At 39.7% G+C, this 24,302-nt stretch overlaps 1 protein-coding gene across 3 annotated transcripts; it reads right to left on the reverse strand.

The window, feature by feature from the left end:
- Positions 1–290: 290 nt before the first annotated feature.
- Positions 291–3,643, reverse strand: LOC148011623 (uncharacterized). 3 transcript variants are annotated; one of them, XM_087670752.1, is made up of 3 exons: positions 3,225–3,636; positions 1,862–3,129; positions 291–1,698 (listed from the first exon to the last, which is right to left on the reverse strand). In XM_087670752.1, exons 1-3 carry the CDS (start codon positions 3,304–3,306, stop codon positions 1,102–1,104), a joined length of 1,947 nt encoding a protein of 648 aa, XP_087526878.1. In that variant the 5' UTR covers positions 3,307–3,636; the 3' UTR covers positions 291–1,101. The 3 variants fall into 3 exon arrangements, with proteins under 3 accessions (XP_087526878.1, XP_087526879.1, XP_087526880.1); XM_087670753.1 differs by having other exon boundaries at positions 1,862–3,116; positions 3,225–3,635; XM_087670754.1 differs by having other exon boundaries at positions 1,168–1,703; positions 1,857–3,129; positions 3,225–3,643.
- Between the last annotated feature and the right edge of the window lie 20,659 nt (positions 3,644–24,302).

Genomic DNA, 24,302 nt, shown 5'->3' on the forward strand with positions numbered 1-24,302 from the left:
CGTAGAATCGCTAGGTAACACTCTATTGACCCCTTTATTCCAATAAAACAAGTAGTTATTATTCTAATGGTAAATCTTGAAAGAGATGATCCTTTCAAAGCCCAAAGCATTTTTTGAAGGTTGGATAGTCATGAATAATTTAGCTCATAATAAATGAGTGCATATATTTGAAAAGGTTGATTAGGAAGATACACCAATAAGTGGCTCATACAACGTTCTTAATAATTATGGTTAGAATAATGACTACTTACAAAGTACGTCAATTAGTCATATGTTATAATGATAGTTGCTAATTGCCCAAGCATGTCTAGAAATAAGTATTATAACCCTCAAAATAGCAGAGGCTAGTTCTAACATAGCCATGCACACCTCCTAAGGTGAAAGGAGGTTATTAAGCACTTGCCAAGCCTAGGTAGTTATTAAGCACTTGCCCTGGGCTTGCCAAATATTGTCTCAGATGCCAAGAGCTAGCTATTATAAATTAGCAAATGGTAGTTAGTATAAATGAAAGCAAAGAGAGAGAGAGAGAAAGAGAGAGCAAACGGATGTAGCTCAGTTAGTTAAGTTGAACGCACGTTGATCAGATGGTCTTGAGTTCAATTCCTACATCTGTGCGGTCATTTTGTATAGGAATATAAAAAGAGGAGATCTGAACCCAGGTCAACATGTTAATAAAACAAGTGGCTTACCACTAAAGTAACCACTAGATTACAATAGAGAGAGAGAGAGAGAGAGAGAGAGAGAGAGAGAGATGTTTAATGCTAAGGGCTTGCCAAGTGTTGTCTAAGGTGGCAAAGTAAGTCTATTAGTTGTAAGTTATTATGATAGTTACGAATTAGCCAAGCACATGTCTACCTACAAGTATTAGAAGGTACCAACCTCCAAATCTATATATGAGTCGAACGGCCTGGAATAAAATGAACCATTTTCTTTTTATTAAAAGAATTCGAACACAAGTTCGGAGGAAGAGGCAGGAAGAGTCCCTTCTACAATCCTAGAACAAAGCTACACAATGAGCCAAATGAAGGGATGCGGGACAGTCCCGCTTCCGGGTCGTGTAACAGGTGGTTAATCTGATGTTGAATAACCAACCGTAAGCAGCTAGCTGTTAGCGGCCATGTGTTGTTTGAGTTTGACATAAGCGAGCAAACCAAAGCCGGCAAGCGCACCGGAGGCGGCGGCAGCGTGGAGGGCGTTTCTGGAGGAGAAAGCGGGCGGGAAAGAAGGAGGAGGAGGAGGTGGGTAGATGTCGGCAAGAATTCTGCGTCCATTGCGCTCGCAGAGAGCGCCCCTGTCGCGTGCCTGGTCAAGGGCCAGCTCCAGGTGGGCAGTGATGTCCTTCCACTTGAGGAGCTCGTCCTCCATGTCGCGCAGGCTCTCCGAGAATCCCGTGGCCAGCTTCTGGATCTGGCCCCGCAGCTCTCCGTCCACCGCCTGCAAGTCCGTCCGCTCGTTCAGCCACGACGTCAGCTGCGAATCCAGGGCAGATGTCGGCGGCGGAAGCAGCAGGAGCGGTCCCGCCGACGATGATGATGTCGTCACCGCCGTCGACGTGCCGAATTCGGCCGCCGCAGAGTGGCGCATCTGCTTGAGGTCTTGAGAGAGCACCCGCTCGCGCAGGCGGAGCAGCGCCATCTCCTGAAGGGCGGCCTCCTTGCCGGCCTTCTCTGCCTCCAGCTCCCGGCCGACCTTCTGCAGCTGCACTACAGAGGCAAGATCCGAATTTTTATAATACGTAAATTTATGGAAAATTCTCAAAATAGCCTGGAGTGGAAAAAATTAAGCAATGCACTGATGCAAATAATGGTAAATTTCTCGGTGAAGGCCACTGTTTCCCATAAAGTGATAGAAAGTACCCGACCTGGAAGCGCGCGTCCGCTGTGTCCTGCCGAAGCTCCAGCGCCGCTGCCTCAGCGCGTTCCGCCCTCTCGAGCAGCTTGCGCCTAGCCTCCGCCTCGACGGCCGCCCGGGACAGCACCGACGCCAGCTCCGCCTCCAGCCTACTGGCCTCCGCCGTCGCCCTCTGCTTCTCCCCCCTCAGCAACGCCTGCCGATCCTCGAACTCCTCCAGGCTTTCCAGCACCGTCGCCACCTCCCTCTCCAGCTTCACATTCTCCCCTATCAACCTCTTCTCCTCCTCTCTCAGTGCCTCTATTGTCCGGCGTGCCCCCTCCGCTTCCTCCCCAACCTTACCCCGAGCCTGTTCTGCCTCCCGGGCTGCCTTGGACACTGCCTCCTTCAGCCTCTCGATCTCCGCCTCCAGCACCTCCTTCTGCGCCTTTGCCGACGACAGCTCGATCGACAACCTGTTGTTGGCGGAGTGGAGCTCCCCAAGCTCCTCCTTGAGCATGCGCACCTCCGACTCCGCATCCCGACTCTGCGCACGCAACCGCGAGTTCTCGTCCCCAAGCAGCCTGCTCAGGTTGCAGAGCCGCTGCACGTCGGAGTCCGCCAGCGTCCGCGTGGCGGCCGGGGAGATCTTCTCCACCATCGCCATGGCGGCGTCTTCCAAGTCCCGCCGCGCCTTCGCCAGGGCTGCCTCCAACGCCCTTTTCTCCTTCTCTAGGCTGCTGTTATCGGCCAGCAAGATCCTCTTATCTTCGCTCAATTCCGCTACTTCTGCTCTCAGGGCCTCCATTTCTGCACCGTCGCCAGGCTCCTTAAACAGAGCCAAGCTCAGAGCCTCGTCCGCTAGGGAGGGGACCTTGGGCCTCACGTCATGATAGTGATGCATGTAGCTGTCCTTGGACCTGGTCTTGCTAAACTGGCTGGTGCGGCGAAGATGGGAGCCTTCTTCCGGGTCCGGATCCATGTTTTGGTTGATGCGTCGCATGAGGCTGGCCATTCTCTCTCTCTGGGAGGAGGAGGAATTAGGGGGAGGGGGCGGAGCTGGTTGGTCTAACTCGTTGTCGCTGCAATTGGATGAGTCAGCACTGCTGCTGGACTTGGTGCTGGCGGCGCTAGAATGGCTGGCCGTGCTTGTTGTGCTGCTGCAGGAGAAGATGGGCTTGACAGACCCGAGGACAGACCTCTTGGGTTGCTGTAAGTCCAACTCATGCGGTTCTTCCGCCGCCAGATATTCCTCTTCATGATATCTGTCCATGAAACCTCGAGGCCTGAAAACATTCCCTGGTGAGAGAAAGAAGAGATCGGCATGAGTACTATGTACGGTAATGTCGACTAGTTTATCTAAATCACAAACAATAATCAGTAGTGATCAATACCAAAAGGCTGTGATTGGTCCGAAATCCTGTGCTCATATCTCTCCATGGAATACTCGACGAAACTGACATCGGGGTCGAGCATTATTGCGCACAAGAACCAGTAGTGTTTGATGCAGTGCTGACTCTTCGGTCACTGTGTGGCAGGAGCAGCTACAGCGCAGACATGGAATTAGAGGGGCTGCTCCACCACAGCGTATGGGACCATGCATTGTTCAGACAAACCGCGCACGCACACGCACACACCGCGAGAGAGAGAGAGAGAGAGAGAGGAGGGCCGGGGGGGCCGGGGCGGCGCGGGGATAGTCGACGAGAAAGAATGAAACCTCGAAAGAAGGTGACAGTTATCCCCCAACCGACATGTCCCTCTCTTCCTTCAGTCGGTTGTGGGCGGCTGACCGATATACAAGGGAGGCTATTGGTAATCCAGACGTTGAATGCCATAGCGTATGTGAAAGGCAAAGAGAGATTGTATCCAAAGCTAAGTATATGTTATTACGAGCCCTTTAGATGCTGGAGAATATCAATGTATGTTGCTTATAGGTTGAAATTGCCTCCACACTGGCCGATACATAATGCATTTCATGTTATTTATTAAGTTCTTTTCATAGTGACATGTTTGAGGATGTATCTACTGAAATTTAGCTAGAGATTAAGGAGTGGGATGAGATATTGGTACCCAAGAAAATTTTGATACATAAAGAGAGAAAGGTCAAAGGTAAATTTTCTAAGAGATATTTGGTGAAGTTTTAGCATTATCCACCAAATGGGTGCTAAGTGGATGGAAAAGAGTGACTTGGCAAGCCATGCTCAGTTGTTGTAGCTTTACCTCGATGCTTTTCAAATGGAGCTAACTTTGAATTGGCCTTAGTCAAGTTCAACCAAGTAGGGGCCTTGAGCATTGCTTGATGCTCAAGGGGGAGTAGCAATTACACTCTTCTAATGAGGGATAACTCTAGTATATAGTGGATCTTGGATGTATTTAGCATGCATCTAATGTGTTGGGCGTGCTAACAATATGTTCTTTCATCTACAGCTTTGAAACTCTACATTTACATCAGTGTATGATAATTCTACATCAGTTTATGATCATCAAAGATTCGTTACCATTTCTTGGTTTGCAATGGATAATCATTAGAGATTCATTATCATTTGCTGGTTTGCAATGGATGATCATTAGTTTTCAATGGTATTCGATTGGTCTTATGAGCAGTAATGTGTTTTATGAATGCCATTGATAGTTCAACCAATGATTTATGCACAATTTATGCTTTAGCATGGTTGTTTGGCAAGAATAGTTGAGATATCTTCATAATGAATGCACCCTATGGGTTTTTGGCATCAATTTCAAACTCTTTTGGTCTATTATGTTTTGGTTATGTTGGCTGAAAATTTTCTCTATAAGTGTTTGGTAGTAGTATAATGTAATATATCCAAATTTTCTAACAGCCACACATGAGGCTCCCTTATTTTCATAGCCTCACATAAGTGCCATTGAGTTTTCATGTTTATATATGTTGTATATCCTCGTATCAGATCAACATAATTTATCTTTTATTTATGTGTTTTTTTCTAGTTAAAATAATTTATTATTAAGTATCAAATTTTTATTTGAAATTATTTAGTATATTTTAAATTTACTTCAATTATAATACTTTTTTTAAAACTTTATTAATAAACTTTCAAATTACTTATATTTTTATAATGTATTTAGCTTATCAATTTATTTTGATTTATTACTAATTTTCTCATATTATTCTAATTTAATATTATTTTTATAATTTATCAAAAATTATTCTTTTTTTGAAATTATTACTTACTTTAATTCAATTTTTTATTGATTGATTAAATTTAATACAAAATTTAAATAATTTTTTACTTGAAATTTTATTTTTAATTAAAATTGTGTATACGTATATATATGAAAAATTTTCATCCAAAAAATGAAAAAAAAATAAGAAAAAATATTTAGTTAACCCTTTTAAGGGTCGAAGGGAGGGACTTTCCTTAGGAGATGTGCAACATCCCATGTCCCCCTCCATACACCCCTCCCCCCTCCTCTTGTGGGCCTCAACCCCTCCCACTCCCAAAAAAGAAAAAGGGAGGCTAGTAAAATTACGTGCCAAGGAGATAGCAGTTGTTTGTGCATTGATCCCCTACTTTGGAGTGTCACCCCTATTTGGGGAGAAACTATACCCATATAGTATCTTTACTTTGTTGCACTATTTAACTCTTATTGTAAAAAACTAAAAGCATCAATTGAACGCCTATATACCCCATCCCAAAATGGTGTTGCCAAGTACATGAACATGACCATTTAAGAAAGAGTCTGAAGTATGCTTAGTCAAACAAGCTTAACGTAGTATTTTTGGGTTGAGTAGTTACTATTGTCGTACATTTTCCCATGCACTACTATTAGTTGTGTGGTTGCAAAGGAGATATGTTCTAGAAAACCTCCCATGTCCATCTTAGAGTCTTTGGATGTGAGGCTTTTTACCATATACCCAAGGACAAATGCAATAAGTTAGATCCTAAGTCAGTGAAATACATCTTTCTTAGTTATGGGGATGCAAGTGAGATGGGGTATCGCCTATGGAATCTACATGCTCAAAAGGTTATCCATAGTCATGATATTGTTTTTCATAAGGAGAAGATCCATAAGCAACCTAAGTAGGTAGTTGAGATACATAGGGTGGTCTTTTAAGAGGAGCCTTCTATTACCATACAACTAGCTCGACCACCTATAAATAATATTCTAGTGACCCATGATCATGATGTTGGATAACATGTACAGGCCCCACATCCTGTTTTAAAACAATCTACTAGAGATAGATGTTAGCTTGATCGGTTTGAACCCTCCATAGACTATGTTATGGTGGCACATTTCAATGAGCAGACTTATGAGGAGGCCATGCAAATAGGTGATAGTCACTCTTGGGAGAGGGCCATGCAATCAGAGTATAATGCATTGTGGAAAAACCATACATGGGATTTGGTTCCTTTGCCTAATGAAAAACATGTATTGTCATGCAAGTGTACCCCTAAATGCCCCAAGCCAGCATATAAGGCCAAATTGGTTGCTAAGGACTTTAAGCAAGATCTTGGTGTTGACTTTGATGAGGTATTTTCTCTTGTAGTCAAGATAACTATCCTACTATTGGTACTAGGTTGCTCAGCTAGATTTGGATCTTTATCAAATGGATGTTAAGATGACTTTCTTACATGGGGACTTGCATGATGAGATTTATATGTAGGAGTCTAAGGGCTTTTAGAAAAAGGGAAGGGAACACCTAGTGTGCAAGTTGAGAAAGAGTCTTTATAATCTTAAGTAGGTACCTAGGGAATGGTATCATAAGTTTGATATATTTATGCAGTCACAATCTTCCTTCCACAATGATATGGATTTGTGTCTCTACACAAAGAAGGCTTGTGATGACAGCCTTATTATCTTGGTACTTTATATGGATGATATGTTGATTTCTAGGAGAGCTCATAATGAGCTGGATTCTTTGAAAACTCAACTCAAGAAGTGCTTTGAGATGAAGGATATGGGGCTGACCTCATATTCTTAGGATGTGCATCACACGCAATTACTCTTAGGGGCTTCTTTACTTATCACAGAAAGAGCACATACAGAAGGTCCTTAAGCGCTTCCATATCAAACATTATGTTGCCTTGTCTAATAAAATCACAACATGTAGCTCTTCCTCCAAAAGGAGTTTGTTATACACATTCACGAGGACTCTCAGAGGTATAGGTGCTACATATGTTGGGCCATACATTGAAGTCTAGAATGCCTTTCTTTGCTCAGCAATAGTCATTAGGTTTTTGCCATATCTTACAACTAGACCTTGAGTAGAATATACTTTTTGCTCAAATACAATACGTCCATCTCTTGTCCATCCTAATGTTATAACTTCCTCATTGCTTGCCTTGCAATCCCCAATAGGAAACAAGGGAATCAATAGATAATTCTCTTGCTTTGCCTTGGTCATTTGCTTCATGACTTCTTCCACAATTGTTGGATATCACCAAACAGATTTGTGCTTGCTCTACCTTGGTCATTTGCTTCATGACTTCTCCCACAATTGCTAGATAACAACAACAAATTTGTGCTTGCTATACCCATATCAAATGCTTTTTTAAGAGCTTGTCATGCTCTTCAATCTGAATTTCAATGTCAGCAAGAACATATGCACAAGCAAGTGATAAATTTGTGTCATCTGATTCCTTTCAATACTCTGCTTTCAATTGATCTTCTTGTTCTATCAGCTTACTAAGCTTCCCTACGAGAGATCATTTAGGACTCAAATGTACTAGGGGTTCAAGTTGACAAGAATATGACTTGTGAATTGTTGGATTTATTGAGCTCTTTTTGCTAAAGTTCATGTTCATTTGTGAGGTAAAAGCATGAGAGGCATGTTCCTTAGCATGAGTGATAAGTTTGGTGGTAGCCAATGGTTGTTGTGTGGATTTCAACTCAAAATTAAAAGTAGGAACTTCTGATTCGGTAGATTGGTAAATCATGATAGTCATAGATGACTATGTGCTTGTATTCTTGAATTGATTGAAAGTAATCTTGGACTTGGAATTTCCAAATTTATTTTTGATAACACTACTAGAAGGAGGTTGTCGATCATTTGATGATTTCTTGATTATCCCTTATGGATCCTTTTGCTTCGATTAAGTAGTTACATGAGGCTATTGTTGGATTTTTTGTTTCATCTTAGGTGACATAGGTTCTTTATTCATGGGAGACTTCAAATGTTTGGATAAACTAACAACTATCTCAAGTGAAGGCTTGAGGGGTCTATCACATCCTTCCTTGGACTTTCTCTCTTAGATTGAACATCACATGGATATGATTGCTTTATTTTCACATCTTGGTTGATGACTCTCAAATACCATATGTTCGTCATGTGGATTAGCAACTAAAAGAGTTTGGCGAAGACCTTCACCATGTTGGATCCCTCACTCTCTTGAGAAGAAAATAAGTAAGAAAAAGATTTAGAGCATCACTTTCCTTCAATCCCTTGCTCAACACACCTCTCACAAACACTCTCCCTCACTCTCAACAATTAAGACAAGATGATGATAGAATAGAAAAAGTGAATGAAAGGCTCCAATAGTTGCATTTAGAGATCTTATGTAGCATGGATATACCAAAAGGATGAATACAACTGAGACCTCCTACTCTTATATAGACCAAGATTATGATTTGAGTTAGGCTCATGCTTTAAGGTGCCATCATTCTCTAAGGTGACATCATGTTTGCATTTAAGGGTTCACAATTATGAGTTAGGGTTTATGCCCTCTTTTAGGCATCCTATCCACTTTTTGGAACATAGACTGGTAAATCCTTAAAGTATGCTTCAACTTTAATCTGATTAGATCTAGCCTACATTATTGCAATTACATTTTCATACGTGCAAACCCACATAATGCTTGGGGATTTGATAAATACAACTACATGTGATAATACAATGTGCATGGAAGTGAGCTTGGGAGAGAATACCCAACAATAAATGATATACCATATGGTTGCAAAAGAACTTGGTTGGTAACCATCGCTCCTCCTTACTAATCATGACTAAGGGGCCCGTACTATGTTATGGAATTATGTTTACCATGATATTTCATTGAAATTATGAATTTATATTTATTATGAGTAAAATCAAAATTATAGATTTATCACTATAATTTGCTCAAATTTATTGTGGATTTTTTTTGTTAGTTATTACATGGATATGTAAATATATCAATCCTACAACAACATGTATCCAAATTTTATACAAAACTTTTGAGTCTTCATGTCATATGATCAAAATCATGATTCATTATACATGTCACAAGTGAAGACTTAATGGTTAGGACACTTTAACACAGTTAAGATAGAGTTTTCAAAACTTTAAATAATAAAATAAATTATAATTTATGACTCATGAATCATCTTAAGACTACTATCAAACGGTGGAACCAAGATGACCACTACATCAACTTTCTACATTATGGGATATACCTAGACCTTATGCAAATAATCATCAATGAAAGTCACAAAATACTTTGCACCTAACAAAGCATGGGACCACATACATCAAAATGAAGAAGATATAGAGGCTCACCCATGCATGTAATACCAAACTTCTTATAAGAATTGTGTGTCTACATGCCATAAAAATAGTGATCACATGAATCAAACATTTGTAATCAAGGGACAAAAGATGTTGCAAATGAGAAAGCATTTTCATTCCTTTTAAGAACATGTGTCCAAGGAGATGATGCCACGAAGATACATGTGATATATCAGAACCACAGCCAACAAAACATTATCAATAGACCTAGATACAAGCGAGGGATGGAGGTTGCCAGCCTTGATACCTCGAGCAAAGACAAGATTCCCATGGGTGTCTTCCATGCAAAATCACCAAAAGATACATGATATCCTGCATCATCCAACTGTCCAATAGAGTGTAGGCTTTTGGTCAAAGTCAAAACATGGCATACATCATGCAAAATAAAAGTGTTTCCTAAATAAAAATGTAGTCTAACATCACCAATTCCAATAATATTCAACGCCAAGTCATTTTCTAGTTTGACAAAACATGATATGCTGTGATAGGAATGAAACCAATCCCTATGCAGAGTAACATGGAAAGAAGTCCCCTAAATCAAGCAACCAACACTGAGAAAAAATGGATGAGGCATCAGCCAATGGACTATCATCAAGAGAAGAAGTTGCAAAGATGTAATCATCATCAAACTCAAGCTCTAAGGCATTTATCTCCTCAATTTTCATGCTAACTTACCATAAGAACAATATTGTGATCATCAGACTCATCCTACACTTTACCTTTGTCTTTTTCCTTGCACTTATTATCATGTATCTTATGGTATTGTGGCCTAATAGGACCTTACTTTACACAATAATGACATGTAAGAGAGGCCTTACAACCATGAGACTACCTATGAGATTGATACCTTTGTGAATCTCTATCGTGGTGGCCATTACTGCTCTTACTGTCATGTCTATGTCCCTAATTGTCAATGCATGAGAAGTATAAGTTATATCCAAATTCTTTCTATCTATCTCCTCTGCGTGTGAGGCACCCTTAACATCATGGATATTCAAACCATCCTTAGGCATATCAGCACACATGGCAATACTACAAAAAATGTCCCAAGACTCAAGAAGTGTCATAAGCAAGAATAATGAAGGGAGATTATGCTTGAACTCAATGCCCTAACTAAAAATAGAGTGAAATTCATTCAAATTCATAGATACACTAGTTCCTTCCTTCATGTGAAGGTCCATGAGTTGTTTCAACCAATACATTTGTGTAGGAATTTGCTTGTTATAAAGATTGCATATCTTTTCCCATAACTATCGAGCATTATCCTTAGGTGCCAAAACATTGAAAATAAAGCTGTTTTTGACAATGACAATATAAAAGTGGATTTTCATAGCTCATCCAACTCATCCCAAGCATCATGATCAATGCCTTCAGGCTTTACACTCTTGGTTTTCAAAGGCCTGACCAACTTCTTTAACAACAATATGTACCATATATGTGTCTTCCAATAGGTGACATTTGTGCCATCAAGCTTTTCAACATTGAAAATAACACTATCATTCAAAGAACTAATCATAATGATTGTATATCAATGTAAAATAGAAGAATGGGCTACTATAAATGACCAAAAATCAAACCCCAAAACATAGCAAAAACAAGGGCAAAACAGGAGGGAATACCAAAGTATAGAGCTATACACCAATTGCGAGCAATAGATTGCCAAAGTACAATGCCTACTCTCCAAGACAATGCTAAAAATTGTAATTATAGCAATGTTGAAACAAATATTTCAGTATATTTCAATCCAACTATGGGACAATACCCAAGAAAGAAAGCTCCTACTGTTAGGGATATCTTAGTAGCAATCGAGATACAAAGAATACAACTAGCAATGGCTAAGCATAGGCCACTAGTATCAAAGACTATCATGAACTCAACTTGTTAGTAAATAATACATCCCATAAGTATATACATCATTGAAAAACTATTGATAGAGGTAAGTGCTTGTGTGCAAAGCATATGGAATCAAATCAGCCCTAAGTGGGGATAACTCCATCCAATAGCATACAAGAGAGCATATATATAAACTAAGAGTCTTACTATCTCAAAAAAAGAACATAGCTCAACTACATAAAGAGTTCAAAGCTCTAATGCCAATATCAAGTAGCTCCCACTAAAGAAAATTTGAATGCCAAATAAGCAATATAAGCTCAAGACATCAAGTACATGACTACCTAGAATTCAAGATACGTTCGAGAGCATGAAACCCAAGTCTTCAAACTCGTAATGTCAATGACTAAAGCAAATGAATCATAAAGCCCAATCTCAAAAGCATCCAATGTAGCTCAAATCCAAGTGATAAAGCCATGTATAATCATATCCGGGTCTAAGTATCAATGCTAGATATCAATGCATGTAAGTGGCATACCCGAATAGCATCAAGCCTCAATAGGCATTAAGCTACTATTGATAACTTGCTATCCAAACTGTTATTACAACAATGCAATTTTGCAAATCTAAGCTAACCAAACTCTAACCAATCCAACTAGCATCCCAATGTATAATCACAACATTCGGGCATCAAAATAGCATCACTGAGGCATTAAACATACATAATGGAGCTTGTTAATTGTCCAAACTAGAACCGTTATGTCCTATGTAAAACAAAGAATTAAAAACTACATAGAATCAACTCTACAAGTGTTCAAATCTATAGTTCTAATCGTGCTCTTTGTTTCTAGCTATAGAACACCTAAATCGAGTATCATATACAAAAGTTATCACCAAAATATAAAAGTATTGTCAAGCTCCCATAGTTGCTCATGACTTTTGTAGCATGCTCCGTATCCACTCAAAATGGATAGAATGGCTGATTCTCAACTCAATAAGTACTTAACAAGGCTCAACTAAGCCTAACAAGCTCCTTGACAAGCTGGGATCAAACTAGTGGAACAAGCCAGGAGAAGGGAAGAGTCAATGCATACCTTGAGAGGAAGAAACGATGGTTGCCATGAAACCTTGAGCTAAATCTTTGAATCCAAGCTAAAGAAAATGATGAAAAAGCTCCCAAAACGGTTGCCTCTAATACAATTTGAAAGGTAGAGCTTGAGTGGAAACACACAAGCAGAAGCAAGAGATATGGCAGATGGAGCAACAGAGTAGAGAGAGAGACACCATATGCAAGAACTCCAATAGTCACAATGTATGATCGGCCTTCTCTTATTCAATAGTCACTAAAAGAATAAAGAATAAAGTGATAATGATGTGGACACCTACCACCTGCAATGTACACATGTGTGGTCATGGTGATTGAAGTAAATATAGGGTGGAGTAGGCACATGTGCCTTTACCCCCAACATCTCTCTCTCTCTCTCTCTCTCTCTCTCTCTCTCTCTCTCTCTCTCTCTCTCTCTCTCTCTCTCTCTCTCTCTCAATATATTTTCATCTAAACAACAAACCTCTTTGAGTGAAGAGATGCATGGGATTTATATATAGGCATATGCACACATGTGTGTGTAATGGGGGTCCTATTTATACCCATGAGGGGTAGGATGCCATGAAAAGCACATGGGGGGCATGGGTCCATTATCATGGAGGTTAAGGGGAGGAGGAGGAGGTGTCGAGAAGGGAGGGTTAGTCCCTCATTTTGGGGCCATCTTGAGCATGCAAACTCTATGCCTACATCACTCATCCTACTCCCTTTAGACCTTAGTCGATAGTCTTGAAACCTTGGAGCATCCTCGAATACGATCTTAGCAAGGTGATATGGACAAGGTCTGATAAATCATATAGCTAGATTAAATGATGGGCTTGGTTATGAAAGAGAGGATATTGTCATGGGGTGTAATCTTCATACAATATAAGATTTTTCAAGGCTTTGAAGGATGAATCTTCGTATAGGCTGTAAGAAGGGGACATAAGGTTTGAGCATAAATTATGGACAGGATGGAGAGAATAAAGGGGGTCCTAATCTTGGGAGAAACTAGGGACTTGGGGGGAGAATTTGAAGGGGTAGTGGTAGATGACAAGGGTTCGGTGATGATGATGAGTGTGGGGAAGGGGGTGAAGATGAACAATATTAAGGGGCATTTGCTATACCTTGAAGCCTCCTTCGCCTCTTTGATTTTCATTCTTTCTCCTCTCACCCTCTCTTTCTCTCTACCCCTTCCTCTCTTTCCCCCCCCCCCCTCTACTTATGCCTCTTCCCTCTATCCCTTTATAGTGATACCAATTAATAGCAGTTTAATTTGCCTCTTTGTTAGTAGAATTGGCCTTAAAAGTAAAATATCCATCAAGGCTATATGTTTTCTACTTTAGGAAGTTTCATTTTGTAAACAAGTAATGACTTTGATGAATTCATTCCCAATCCGTGTAGCTTCATACTTCCAAGTTGTTCAACACATAAACGAGTACATGGTCTCAAATTCTCACATTATATATGCTCTAATCTTTTGAAAAGAAATGTCAAATTGCACACTCCATTTGGGTAGCTTTTCCTTTGCTCAAAAAATTTCACTTGAACTTCAATCAATTTTGCTCTTGAGAAGAAACCTAGAACTTAGTGGAAGCAAGGTGTTCTTTTAAAGATGCCTTGGGTTCTAATAAAGGGATATCCTCACATCTTTTCTACAATACTAGTCCTTAAGTTGTTTCTTGCATACATTTTCAACAGCCCTCTAATAAAATCATTTCCCCAAATTTCTAAGAGTAATTCGTTATCGAATTTAATTTTATATTTAAGAAATGTTTTGACCATTTAATGCAACTGATTTTGGTTATAGGACTCTATCAATGAATTTAATTTTGTGCTTAAGAAATGTTTTACTCATTTAACACAATTGATTTTGGGTATAGTATCAAGGAATCATGTCCAATAAAAGAGTAGAAAATAAATGGTATGTGTTAAATGGAGCACAACTTCTATAGCACATTGTACTTAGTGTTTTGAAGGAACAACTTGGCAACAATGTTTAGTGGTAGGTCACACAAATTTAAGCTACAAGAATCATGCAAAACCTACTCCTACACTACATATTTGTGTATCATCATAACATATATAGGCTACTAATCAATTATCATGCATCAAACATACTTTATGTTCCAAGATATGCAAAATCATTAATGCGACTAGATTGAAGTGGTGATACTAGAAAGTCATGAAATTATGGGACTTTTTGTAGTAATCTTGGTATGAGTATCTGGTGATGTAGAAATTTTACTATTGATCTTAGTATTGGCCTATTGAGTCTTGAGCAAGTTTAATAAGATATTCTGATTCCATAGACTTGTCATATGTGTAATGATATTAAACATCCTTGAAAGTTCACCTACTCCTTAAAATAAACTTGTTAGAACATTAGCTTCTTAGTACAACTATGTAGCACAATCATGCAAATTTGTCAACATTTTAAGCATGCAAGGGTACCTTATTCAAAAGAAAAAAACTTTTCTATGCGGTTAAGTGTTAGAGAGAGGAGAGCTTTGCTCAAATAAGAGCATAACTTTACAAGGGAAGGGGAATCTAATGAGAGAGTTGATTTGAATTATCATAGTAGGAGAAGAGAAAGACATAGAAATGGGATTTCAAGTGATGTTTAGAATTTTTTCTTATAATGCAAGTAATTTTGTGGAAGGTTTGAAAAGTGCACACAAACTCTTTAGTTACTAGAAAAGGTTGATTTATGTAATAGATTGTATGCATTGGTTAGTTAAATGGAGGTTAAATGCTATCTACTTGGTATTGCAATAAGGCACCCTAAAGACATCTCCTTATGATCTTATCTAAGGCTTTATAAATATGTTCTTGCATTTACCTTTATATATTGGCCCATTTGACAAATGCAAGGTGATAGGTTAGAGGAATTAATAAAGAGGAACATGCCTTGTGCAATTTGATATCCTATCCACTATTATAAGCAAAAAAAAAAATCAATTGCTTAATTATAGTGAAAGATAATAGAAAAAGCTGATGTGTCAAAGTGTGATCACATGAGCACTTGGCTCACATATGCTACCATATTTGCTTGTAAGAAACAATTTTTTTGAAACTTGCAACTTAAACTTTTTTGAAAAGTAACATGCAAAGGCTTGTGAATAACAAACTTAGAAAAGATGGAAATCTACCACAAAGAAGATCTAAAGTGAAGAAAAATCTAGCAAATCTATGTGATTGATGCTCGATGCTTTCTAACTATGGGACTTGTGTGAGGTTCTTACAATGTTTCACCTTATTTCTTTATGAAGCTTGCCACACATGAGTGAATCATCCATGGTTGTAAAGGTCTATGAAGGCCTTTAACTTTTGATCTATTTTGTAGCCCACTAATATTTTGCATGCCTATATCAATTAACAAGGTATTATGTCACCTAACAAAGGATTGTGAATAAGAAACTTAGAAAAGATGGAAATCTACCACAAAGAAGATCTATAGTGAAGAAAAATCTAACAAATCTATGCGATTGATGCTCGATGCTTTCTAACTATGGGACTTGTGTGAGGTTCTTACAATGTTTCGCCTTATTTCTTTATGATGCTTGCCACACATGCGTGAATCATCCATAGTTGTAAAGGTCTATGAAGGCCTTTAACTTTTGATCTATTTTGTAGCCCACTAATATTGTGCATGCCTATATCAATTAACAAGGTATTATGTCAACTAATACGACTGATTGACTCATGTATTTATTAATATAATGTCTACTGTTGTGCATGAAAAAATTAAGAGCATTCAAAAGTTTGTAAATAATAGTTATATTAGATTAATCCCTCTTAATATTCATTGTAATATGCAATGTATGTCAAACCATTATGTGTTTGAATAGTTGTAATGAGACTTGTTCGAACTTATCATTGATCTTCTAACTAATGAAGATGTTTTGCAATGAAGTAAATTCAATTATGTTGAGGGGTTGCCATTTCTTGGAGAAACAACAATTTATTTCCTATTTGTGGAGAAGGAGAGACCTTTATTTATTCATGTTGGCATATAGACCAAATGCTATGCAAAACCAACTACTTTCAATATGATTGGACACAACAGGAAACAAGATATTAATTACTTAACAACAAGAAAGAATTGTAACAAACGAAGAGTTCAAAGGACCTCTAGCCTTATCTAGACAAATGCCATGCTAGACCAAACTTAGGGGTAGAATGAAAAACATCTCAAGGAAGTACACGTTGAGAGGTAACATATGAGAAAATTGTTATATAGACATGTGATATGTGATATCTTCCTAAGCCATAGATGAGGATATAAGGTAAGTGTGATTCTTGGGGGGTCCACCTTATAGAACATATAAGATACCACATGAGTACAAAAGAAAGGGTATTATATTTAGTAAAAGTTATACGATTATATTTACAAAAGCGGTTTTTTAATTACAATTTGAAAAATCAAAAGGTAAGTAAAAGGGGTCACTTTAAGGCCTTATAGCATGTAAAGAAAGAGTATTTCTTAATATCCTTTAAACACACGTTATATAGATGATTTCTTATAGATGGACTCCTCGAGGTGTGATTACATATGCATAAAAATCAAACTCGATACAAATAAGTCAAAAGACAATATAAATGGATGTCTAAATTTAGCTCATCAACATCATTTTGAAATGGAAGGATATAGTCCTTGAATTAAATATTTACATCTCATCAGCATGAAAACCAAATTTATAAATAGGCTCAGTGTGTGCCTTATTAGTGCAAACCAATATTGTACACTTAATATTAGTCGTGATGCTCAAAATGATTAGAACTCTTTACAAATTTGGCACTACAATTCCTTCATTTAACATGTTCATTTTTTTAAAACTTTCAAACAATGAATTCTTTACTATTACAATATTGGCTCTTCATTGTCAATCATGCTTTGTGTGGGAATGTGCCACTATGAAGCTAGCTATGCTTGAATAACTTCTTTACTTCAAAGTTATGTAATTTATAATTTCAATGGAGACCCCTCAAGAAGTAGAAAGAAAGTGATGGTCTTCAACTAATGGATATGACTAATGCTAATAGATAAATTGCTATGAAGATGCTAGCAATAGGATACCCCATGGGTGCAAAATCATGATTCAACTATTGACTTACTACAACCAAAAACCTTACAAAGGCTAAAATCTCAATAGACTTGATTTGAGAACCACACAAGCCATCAAGAAACTCAAGTTGCAAAGTCTTATCTCTTGCTTAGTAGATTCATACCCTTCTACCATAGGCAATAGCAATTGGAATAGAGAAAATAAAAAATTCAAATCAAAAGAAAATGTATGCAATCCCTTCCATTGCCAATACATTTGGAAAATAGAAATACACTTAGCTAACGAGTGGTCACAATTGATATCTCGGAGTAAGTTGTAGTAAGGGTAGAAGAATTTGAGGCCGCTTTTGCTATGGTGGTTGCAATGAGATGTCCCACCACTCCACATCAAGTACCCCCCCCCCCCCCCCCCCCCCCCCCCACATTAGATGAGTCTAAATCCAGTGTGGGACTTGTTAGAAGAGCAAACATTCATTGAAATAACGAAAGACACAAGATCAATGAAAGTGACAATGCACCATATATAATAGAGAATATGAATTCACTATGAAAATAGTACAAAGGTTGAGCACCAACTCACACACTCCACAAGATCTCTCTCTCCACACCAAGAATTTGCAAGTACATAAATGGTTAATAGAATGTGGCCATACTCCCGCCTTTTATAGACAAAAATAGAGGAGTTGTCCTACCACAAAATAGCCTAGCCAATTATTATATAAATAATAAAGAGAGTGCCCACAAATTAGTCCAAGGGCACTCATGAACATATGATATGACCACTTATAATACCCTCTCTTAGAGCACATGTGAACAAGCAATGAACAAGAGCACCAAGGATCTAGCATCATGGATACTCCAATAGTGTGCTCTTTGCTATATGTTCCTCAATAAGAAAGCATACGAAAGAAGAGTCCAAATGTCATAATCCCTCTATGAAAGAAAAGTAGTCAAGCTAGCCACCTTGCACCTCCTAGCCACATAAACTCCATGGATAGCTCGCCATGACACCTAGATTCCTCCACTAGAGCATGTGCATACCCTTTGGTTCCCCTGATGTGATACCAGATGAACACATCATACAACTCATCCTAACATTGAACTTGGCATTGGACACACTAGTCCAAGATTTGGATCACTAGAAGATGTGGACTTGACGGCATGCATCAAATCCACCAATAATGAAAGAGCATCAATATGCCATCTCCCCACCCTCACATTTGCCCCTTCTAGCTAGAAGCATGTGAGGGCATGCAACATCACTAGAGAAGAGATGAACCATCCACCTAAGCCATCAGTAGTCCTCGATTGAACCAAGATGATATATACATGTATATGGTCTTGTGCTTTACCAAGCATGACCATGATATCCACCACATCAAGTAGCAATATATCTTTGGAATCTTTCTTCTCTTCACAGCTTCATGAGATATATTATGATAGTGAATCTTGCAATCAAAAGGAAACCTATATGATAATGAAGTGAAATGAGAAAGAAGAGTACTTGCATGCTACCTCGATCAAGAGAGAGTAGCAAAGGAGTGAGATTTCCTACAAAAGATCTCAAGGTATGTGTCATGCACAAGAGTAAAACAAACATGGCACATGGAATGTCAAGGGTGCTAATCGACACAATGAATACATGTGACTATGCCACTATAGATAGCCCCTTTTGGCTAATCAAATGATGACTCCATCCAACACAAACCATAATGGGATCGACATTAGGTTAATGCTGAGAGATGACAACACCAATAGGATGACAATGAGCGTCAATAGTAACATGTAGATCAATGTGGTATATGTCAGCAACAAAAAATATGGTAGTAGTTATGCAAGCAAACAACCCTTAGCAACCTTGATGGTATCTCACACTATATGCTACCATATAGCACCGCTAGAGGTACAAAAAAATAGATCAAATGGATAGCATTGACGTAGCGAAACTATGCAAATTTGACATCAATGAAGACATTGGGTGACATGTGTACACTTTCCAATGCATAGAAAACAGTTGAGATATGTCACCACACAAGAAAAATGCGAGCTCAAAGGTCATATAGGTAGGTTTAGCACATAGTAATCACAAAATGCAAATAGTCAATGTAAAAACGTATGGCCAAGTATTCAAAATGAGCATATCTAGCAATAGACCTGAATGTTTGATATAGGAATCCACTACAAAAAGAGTACAATTGTTGAGCACTAGCTCACACATTCCACAAGCTCCCTCTCTCCACACCAAGAAACTGCAACTACATGAATGGATAATACACTATAACCACACTCCCATGCCTTTTATAGAGAAAAATAAAGGAGTTATCCTACCACAAAATAGGCTAGCGAATTACCAAATAAAGAACAAAGAGAGTGCTCATAAATTAGGCCATGGGTCCTCATGAACATGTGATATGACCACTTCTAACATAGCTAATCAAAAAGGTTGAGATTGAAATTGATGAAGCCCAAAGTGTATATTTTAATAGCTTGTATGTATTTCTCGTTTGATTTAATAAAAAAACTACTAATTTATTTATTTTTAATTACAAGATTTCTATAGATACGTGTGTTACTAGATAGGGGGATTGAGGGGGGCATTTAGAAGAGATGGCACATGGCTCAATACGTAGGGTAGATCCCCCCTTGATGTATTGTTATGGTCCCCACATTGAGTACACCCTCACCGCTTGTGCCTAGTTCACAATTCTTAAAGCACTCTCTAAGGCAATATGTGTCTAAAGTATCATCCCTAATGCCAACAAGTTCATCTTTGTTGAGAGGAAGGAATTGGTGAGCTTTGACACAACCTTATGTGGAAGAATTGTGAGCTAAGTGGCATTAGGGAGTGCATTTGACTTCCCAAAGCGGAGATGCTAGCCAGTGTAGTGGTGGAGAATGATTGCCTACAATGAAGAGCACCACAAACAAGCACCCAAAGCCATCAAAGAGTTGCTCCTTATAAAACTAATTGATTGATCTTATACTAGCCTTACTAGCTACACTAATGCCTATGAAGCCACTTGATGTAACACAATTATAATATTAATATATTTTTCTCTTTCTACATGACTTGTAAATGCAAAGATGATATCTTGATCTTGTTTCTATTTGACTCATGTAGGCAATAATGAAGGCATGATGTTATTCATTAAATGGAAATTAAAGTCATGAAGTTTGTGATATCTAAATAGTATTCAAAATTAGGCCATGGAATTTAGAAGCATTTGCAATGTGTAATACACAACTAAAAATTTGCCCTTGGTGTTGACGTTCATGTATGGCCCTTCCTAGATGCTACGTTATTTACGTCAGTAATGGGCATTGGTATAGAGAATGTCAAAGCTAGGTTTGATAACATCAACACCTATTATTCTTGCCTTTTCTCAAGTATTTGAATAAAATAAAATTGCTACTGCATGTCTCAAACATGTTGTAGCAAGGTTTATTTCAAAAACTTTGATCTAGGTCAACTAAACCCGTGGATAGGGTTTGAAAAAAAGGTGCTATGACATGTTTGGAGGCTGGACGATTACAAAGCATTAAGAGAGCATATGCATGATTTATTATGGCCCCTAAACAAGGTTTGAAAAAAGAAAATTGGCAAGACTCAAACATGTCATAGCAAGGTTCTTTTCAAACTTTGATCTAGGTCCATTGAACCTCGTCCTAGCTTGTTTATATCATATGCATCATCATCATCATCAATAGCTTGTCTCTCACCTAGCTTCTCCTCCTCCTCCTCCTCCTCCTCCTCTGTAGTCGGAGCTTTCGCCCAACTACCAAGACCCACAGACCGCTTATTGTTTCAAGCATTCCAAGCCGAGCACTAATGGCTACCTCTCACATAGCCGACGTGCCATCCATGTCTATGGGTGTAGTAAGCTTACCTCCATGTCGTTCGAGTTACCTCCTCTCCCGCTCACTCCTGTAGCTCCACGATCCAAGTGCAAGCTTCAAGCAAGCTCCATCCTCAATCTCCACGCCCCAAGCTCCATCACCGCGAGCATGAGAAGAGAAGAGAAGAGAAGAGGAAAAGAGAGGAGAAGATGGAGAGCTTCTCCTCCTCGGTCCCTCACCCTCACACACTCACTCCCTCACACTCTCACACTCCCTCTCTCAAGCACAAGCTCAAGCAAGCAAGAACAAGAAGAGGAAGAAGAAGAGGAGAGCCACTTTTTGCCACACACAAGAATGAGCTTCTTATTCACTTTTCAACTTTATATACAAAACCCTAAATCCCTTTTGGGCGGTCATCCCCTTATCCCCTTTTTTACATGGCCGACCGTGGCCTAGGCCCTTTTTCCCATTGCCCTTCTATCTTCCTAGCTTCCTTCCTACCGCCCATCTACCTTTACAAATTGCACGGGTGAGAGCCCGACGCTCTTTAAATTAAACCATGATGCGCTTGCGCTCTTCTACAAAAGTATTGATTCGCACTTTTTCTTGTGCGCCCTTTTTCCTTTATTTAGGACTTTTCTGCATTTCTTGTGCTTCCATATTATTCTTGGCGTGCCTCCGTCTTCCGTTTCACTTTTTCCTTGGCCTTTGTCTTCTGCTTTAGCTTTTTCAGATTTTTCACCTCACCTTGTTCGTCTAATGGTTAACATTACACCCCTCCTAGATGAGTGCCAGTCCCATGGCACTCACCGTTGTAGGTAGCAGGCCTTAGCATGCACCGAAGACATGAGTGGCAGGGACATTGGTGGCTGCCGTGGAGGAGTATTGGTGGTGGTGTGGAGGAAGGTCATTGGGGGTATGTTGGTGGCCGAGGTGGCTGGTGGTAGGGTTGGTGGAGTTGGTGGTAGGGCTGTTCTTTGTTGGGGATTCAGCACGATTCTTGGTAGGCCTGTAGGACGATAAAGGATAAGACTTCAGATTTGGGTGTCGATGAAGAGCGAATGACACTTGTTGGAGTCTTCAATACCTGCAATTGAAAACCTCTCATAGGTAGTATCTCCCTAGGGGTAGTGCTAGTCTTCTCTATTGTACACAAGACATAGTGCAATTAGTTTGGGAGACAGGTCGAACTCTAAGCAAGCTGAGAGTATTGTCCAGCACCTGAGGATCCAAACTGTGTATATACTTTGGTGCAGATATTATGTGAGTACTCGTGCATACTTAGATATTACGTAGTTAGAAGACCGTGGGCTAGTTTGGCGTAACAATGTGTGGATGAAGCAAAGTTGTCCATGAGGAGAAGTACACGTGAAGGTATATGAGACATCCTTTGCATTGTGACTGTACGACGTGGCATAATTGAATACAGGGACACCACACTTTCGGTAGTAGCTGGAAGCTATTGGACTTGCTTGATGAGGACGGTGTACTTTTCATGGCCAATCGTGCGGTGCTTACCACAATTTATTGCATGGTATTAAGGCAAAGTGCAAGAGGGAAATGTGCAAGTGGGTCAGGGTGAAAGGTCTAACCATAGGCGAGACAAGCTCCCTAGGTATGTCATGCCCTTGATGTGCCCTGAACAATTGTGGGTGATGCTAAAGGGTTAGGGGACTAAGGATGGAGCCAATCGACCAAGGTCACTAGACATACCTAATTTGAGGACCCCTAGGTACTGTGCTGTGATCGTGGGTGCTTCTTATCTTTTCATTTGTTTCTTTTTCTTCTTTTTTTCAATTGGACTTGCCTGAGTACAACCATTGCAATATGTTGAGACTATCATCCTTTCAATGGGTTGGGAAATGTCAAGCTTCGAAGGCTCAGGAAATGGATATGACAGTGATGATTGTGTCCTAGCCTCATTGTTAGAGAAGCAGTTGTTGCGATGTTGGTACGATTGAGGTAACAACCATCGTGAGCTCACTGTAGAGCTTGACCCAAGAAGAGAGCCTAGCCCATGACTATGCTTTGGTTCGTGTGATGTGGGCACTCGCAAGGGTGATTTTTCGCGTTTGGCAATGTGGCTTTGTTGTGGTTCTTTGTACAGTTGGTGGTCTTGCAGTGACTTGGGCATTGAACACATTTGCACGAAGACATATGTCATTCTGCATCCACTTGTCACTTCATGAGAGTATATGCAAGTCGCATGTATCAAGTACAACGAACAAATGCAATCATGTCAAGATACAACTTTTCAAATGCTATGATGCTGATTGCAATGCCTATTCCAGTGCTTGTTAAATATGTGGCATAGATTAACGATAGGTAAAGGAAGTGTGTACAAGTGGGGAGCGTGTCCATTTAATCATCTAAAGACAAAAAGTTATGGCAGAATGGCTTGTTAAGCTGCATGTATATTATAGGGGCTACTCGATTTGCACAAGGGGGGTGAGTCCAGGTGGTTAGGCGACTAAGGCTCTGCTGGTGAGGGGCTCCTGCGAGATTGGGCAGGGAAGATGTCGACCGGGACCTGAATGGTGTAGTCTCTGTCCGCGACCATTTCCAAGATGCTTTTGAACAATGCATCGAATTCTTCCTTGTCTCGAGCTGCCCTTTCAGCCTTTGAGCATCTGGTGCCCGAGCGCCTGTTGGGGGCTTGCACAACCGGTGTTGCCACTCCTTGTGTGCTTCTTTGAGCTTCTACTCCCTTGACCTGGGGATTCTTCGGCCTACATCCGGGGCAGTGTCGCTTGGGACCTCATTTTTTTGCATATCTTTTGAGGATAGACACATAGCGCACCGGCGGAGGGGCGTGTGTTGCATGTTCCCGTCGACAGCGGAGAGCGTCTTTGCACGCCAGCTGCCCTAGGTGCTCCATGTCTTCCTCATAGGGGGACCTGCAAGATACGAACCAAGGATTAGGCCTTGATACAGGATAAAACCATTCGCATGTAAGGGATTATAGTGTGGGTTATGAAGCACATATGTCGAGAAGGGGAGGGATGAGGCATGTAGTGCTTGTTGTAGAGGGATGGCCCCCATGATGATGTTCATTTAGCCTTCAGCCATTAGCAGATCTTGGCTCATGCTAAGTTACGCGGACTGGTGGTGATGGATTGGGGCAGGGCTCATTC

The sequence above is a fragment of the Lygodium microphyllum genome, chromosome 28 (assembly GCF_053477565.2).
Source record: "Lygodium microphyllum isolate KBCC chromosome 28, Lygodium_microphyllum_v1.1.10, whole genome shotgun sequence".
In the NCBI taxonomy this organism is placed as follows: domain Eukaryota; kingdom Viridiplantae; phylum Streptophyta; class Polypodiopsida; order Schizaeales; family Lygodiaceae; genus Lygodium; species Lygodium microphyllum.

Coding starts and splice junctions, on each gene's coding strand:
- LOC148011623 (XM_087670752.1), bottom strand. CDS start 3,306: ATGCTCGACCCCGATGTCAGTTTCGTCGAGTATTCCATGGAGAGATAT. Junction 3,130..3,224: donor GGACCAATCACAGCCTTTTG/GTATTGATCACT, acceptor TTCTCTCACCAG/GGAATGTTTTCAGGCCTCGA. Junction 1,699..1,861: donor CAGCGGACGCGCGCTTCCAG/GTCGGGTACTTT, acceptor TCTGTAGTGCAG/CTGCAGAAGGTCGGCCGGGA.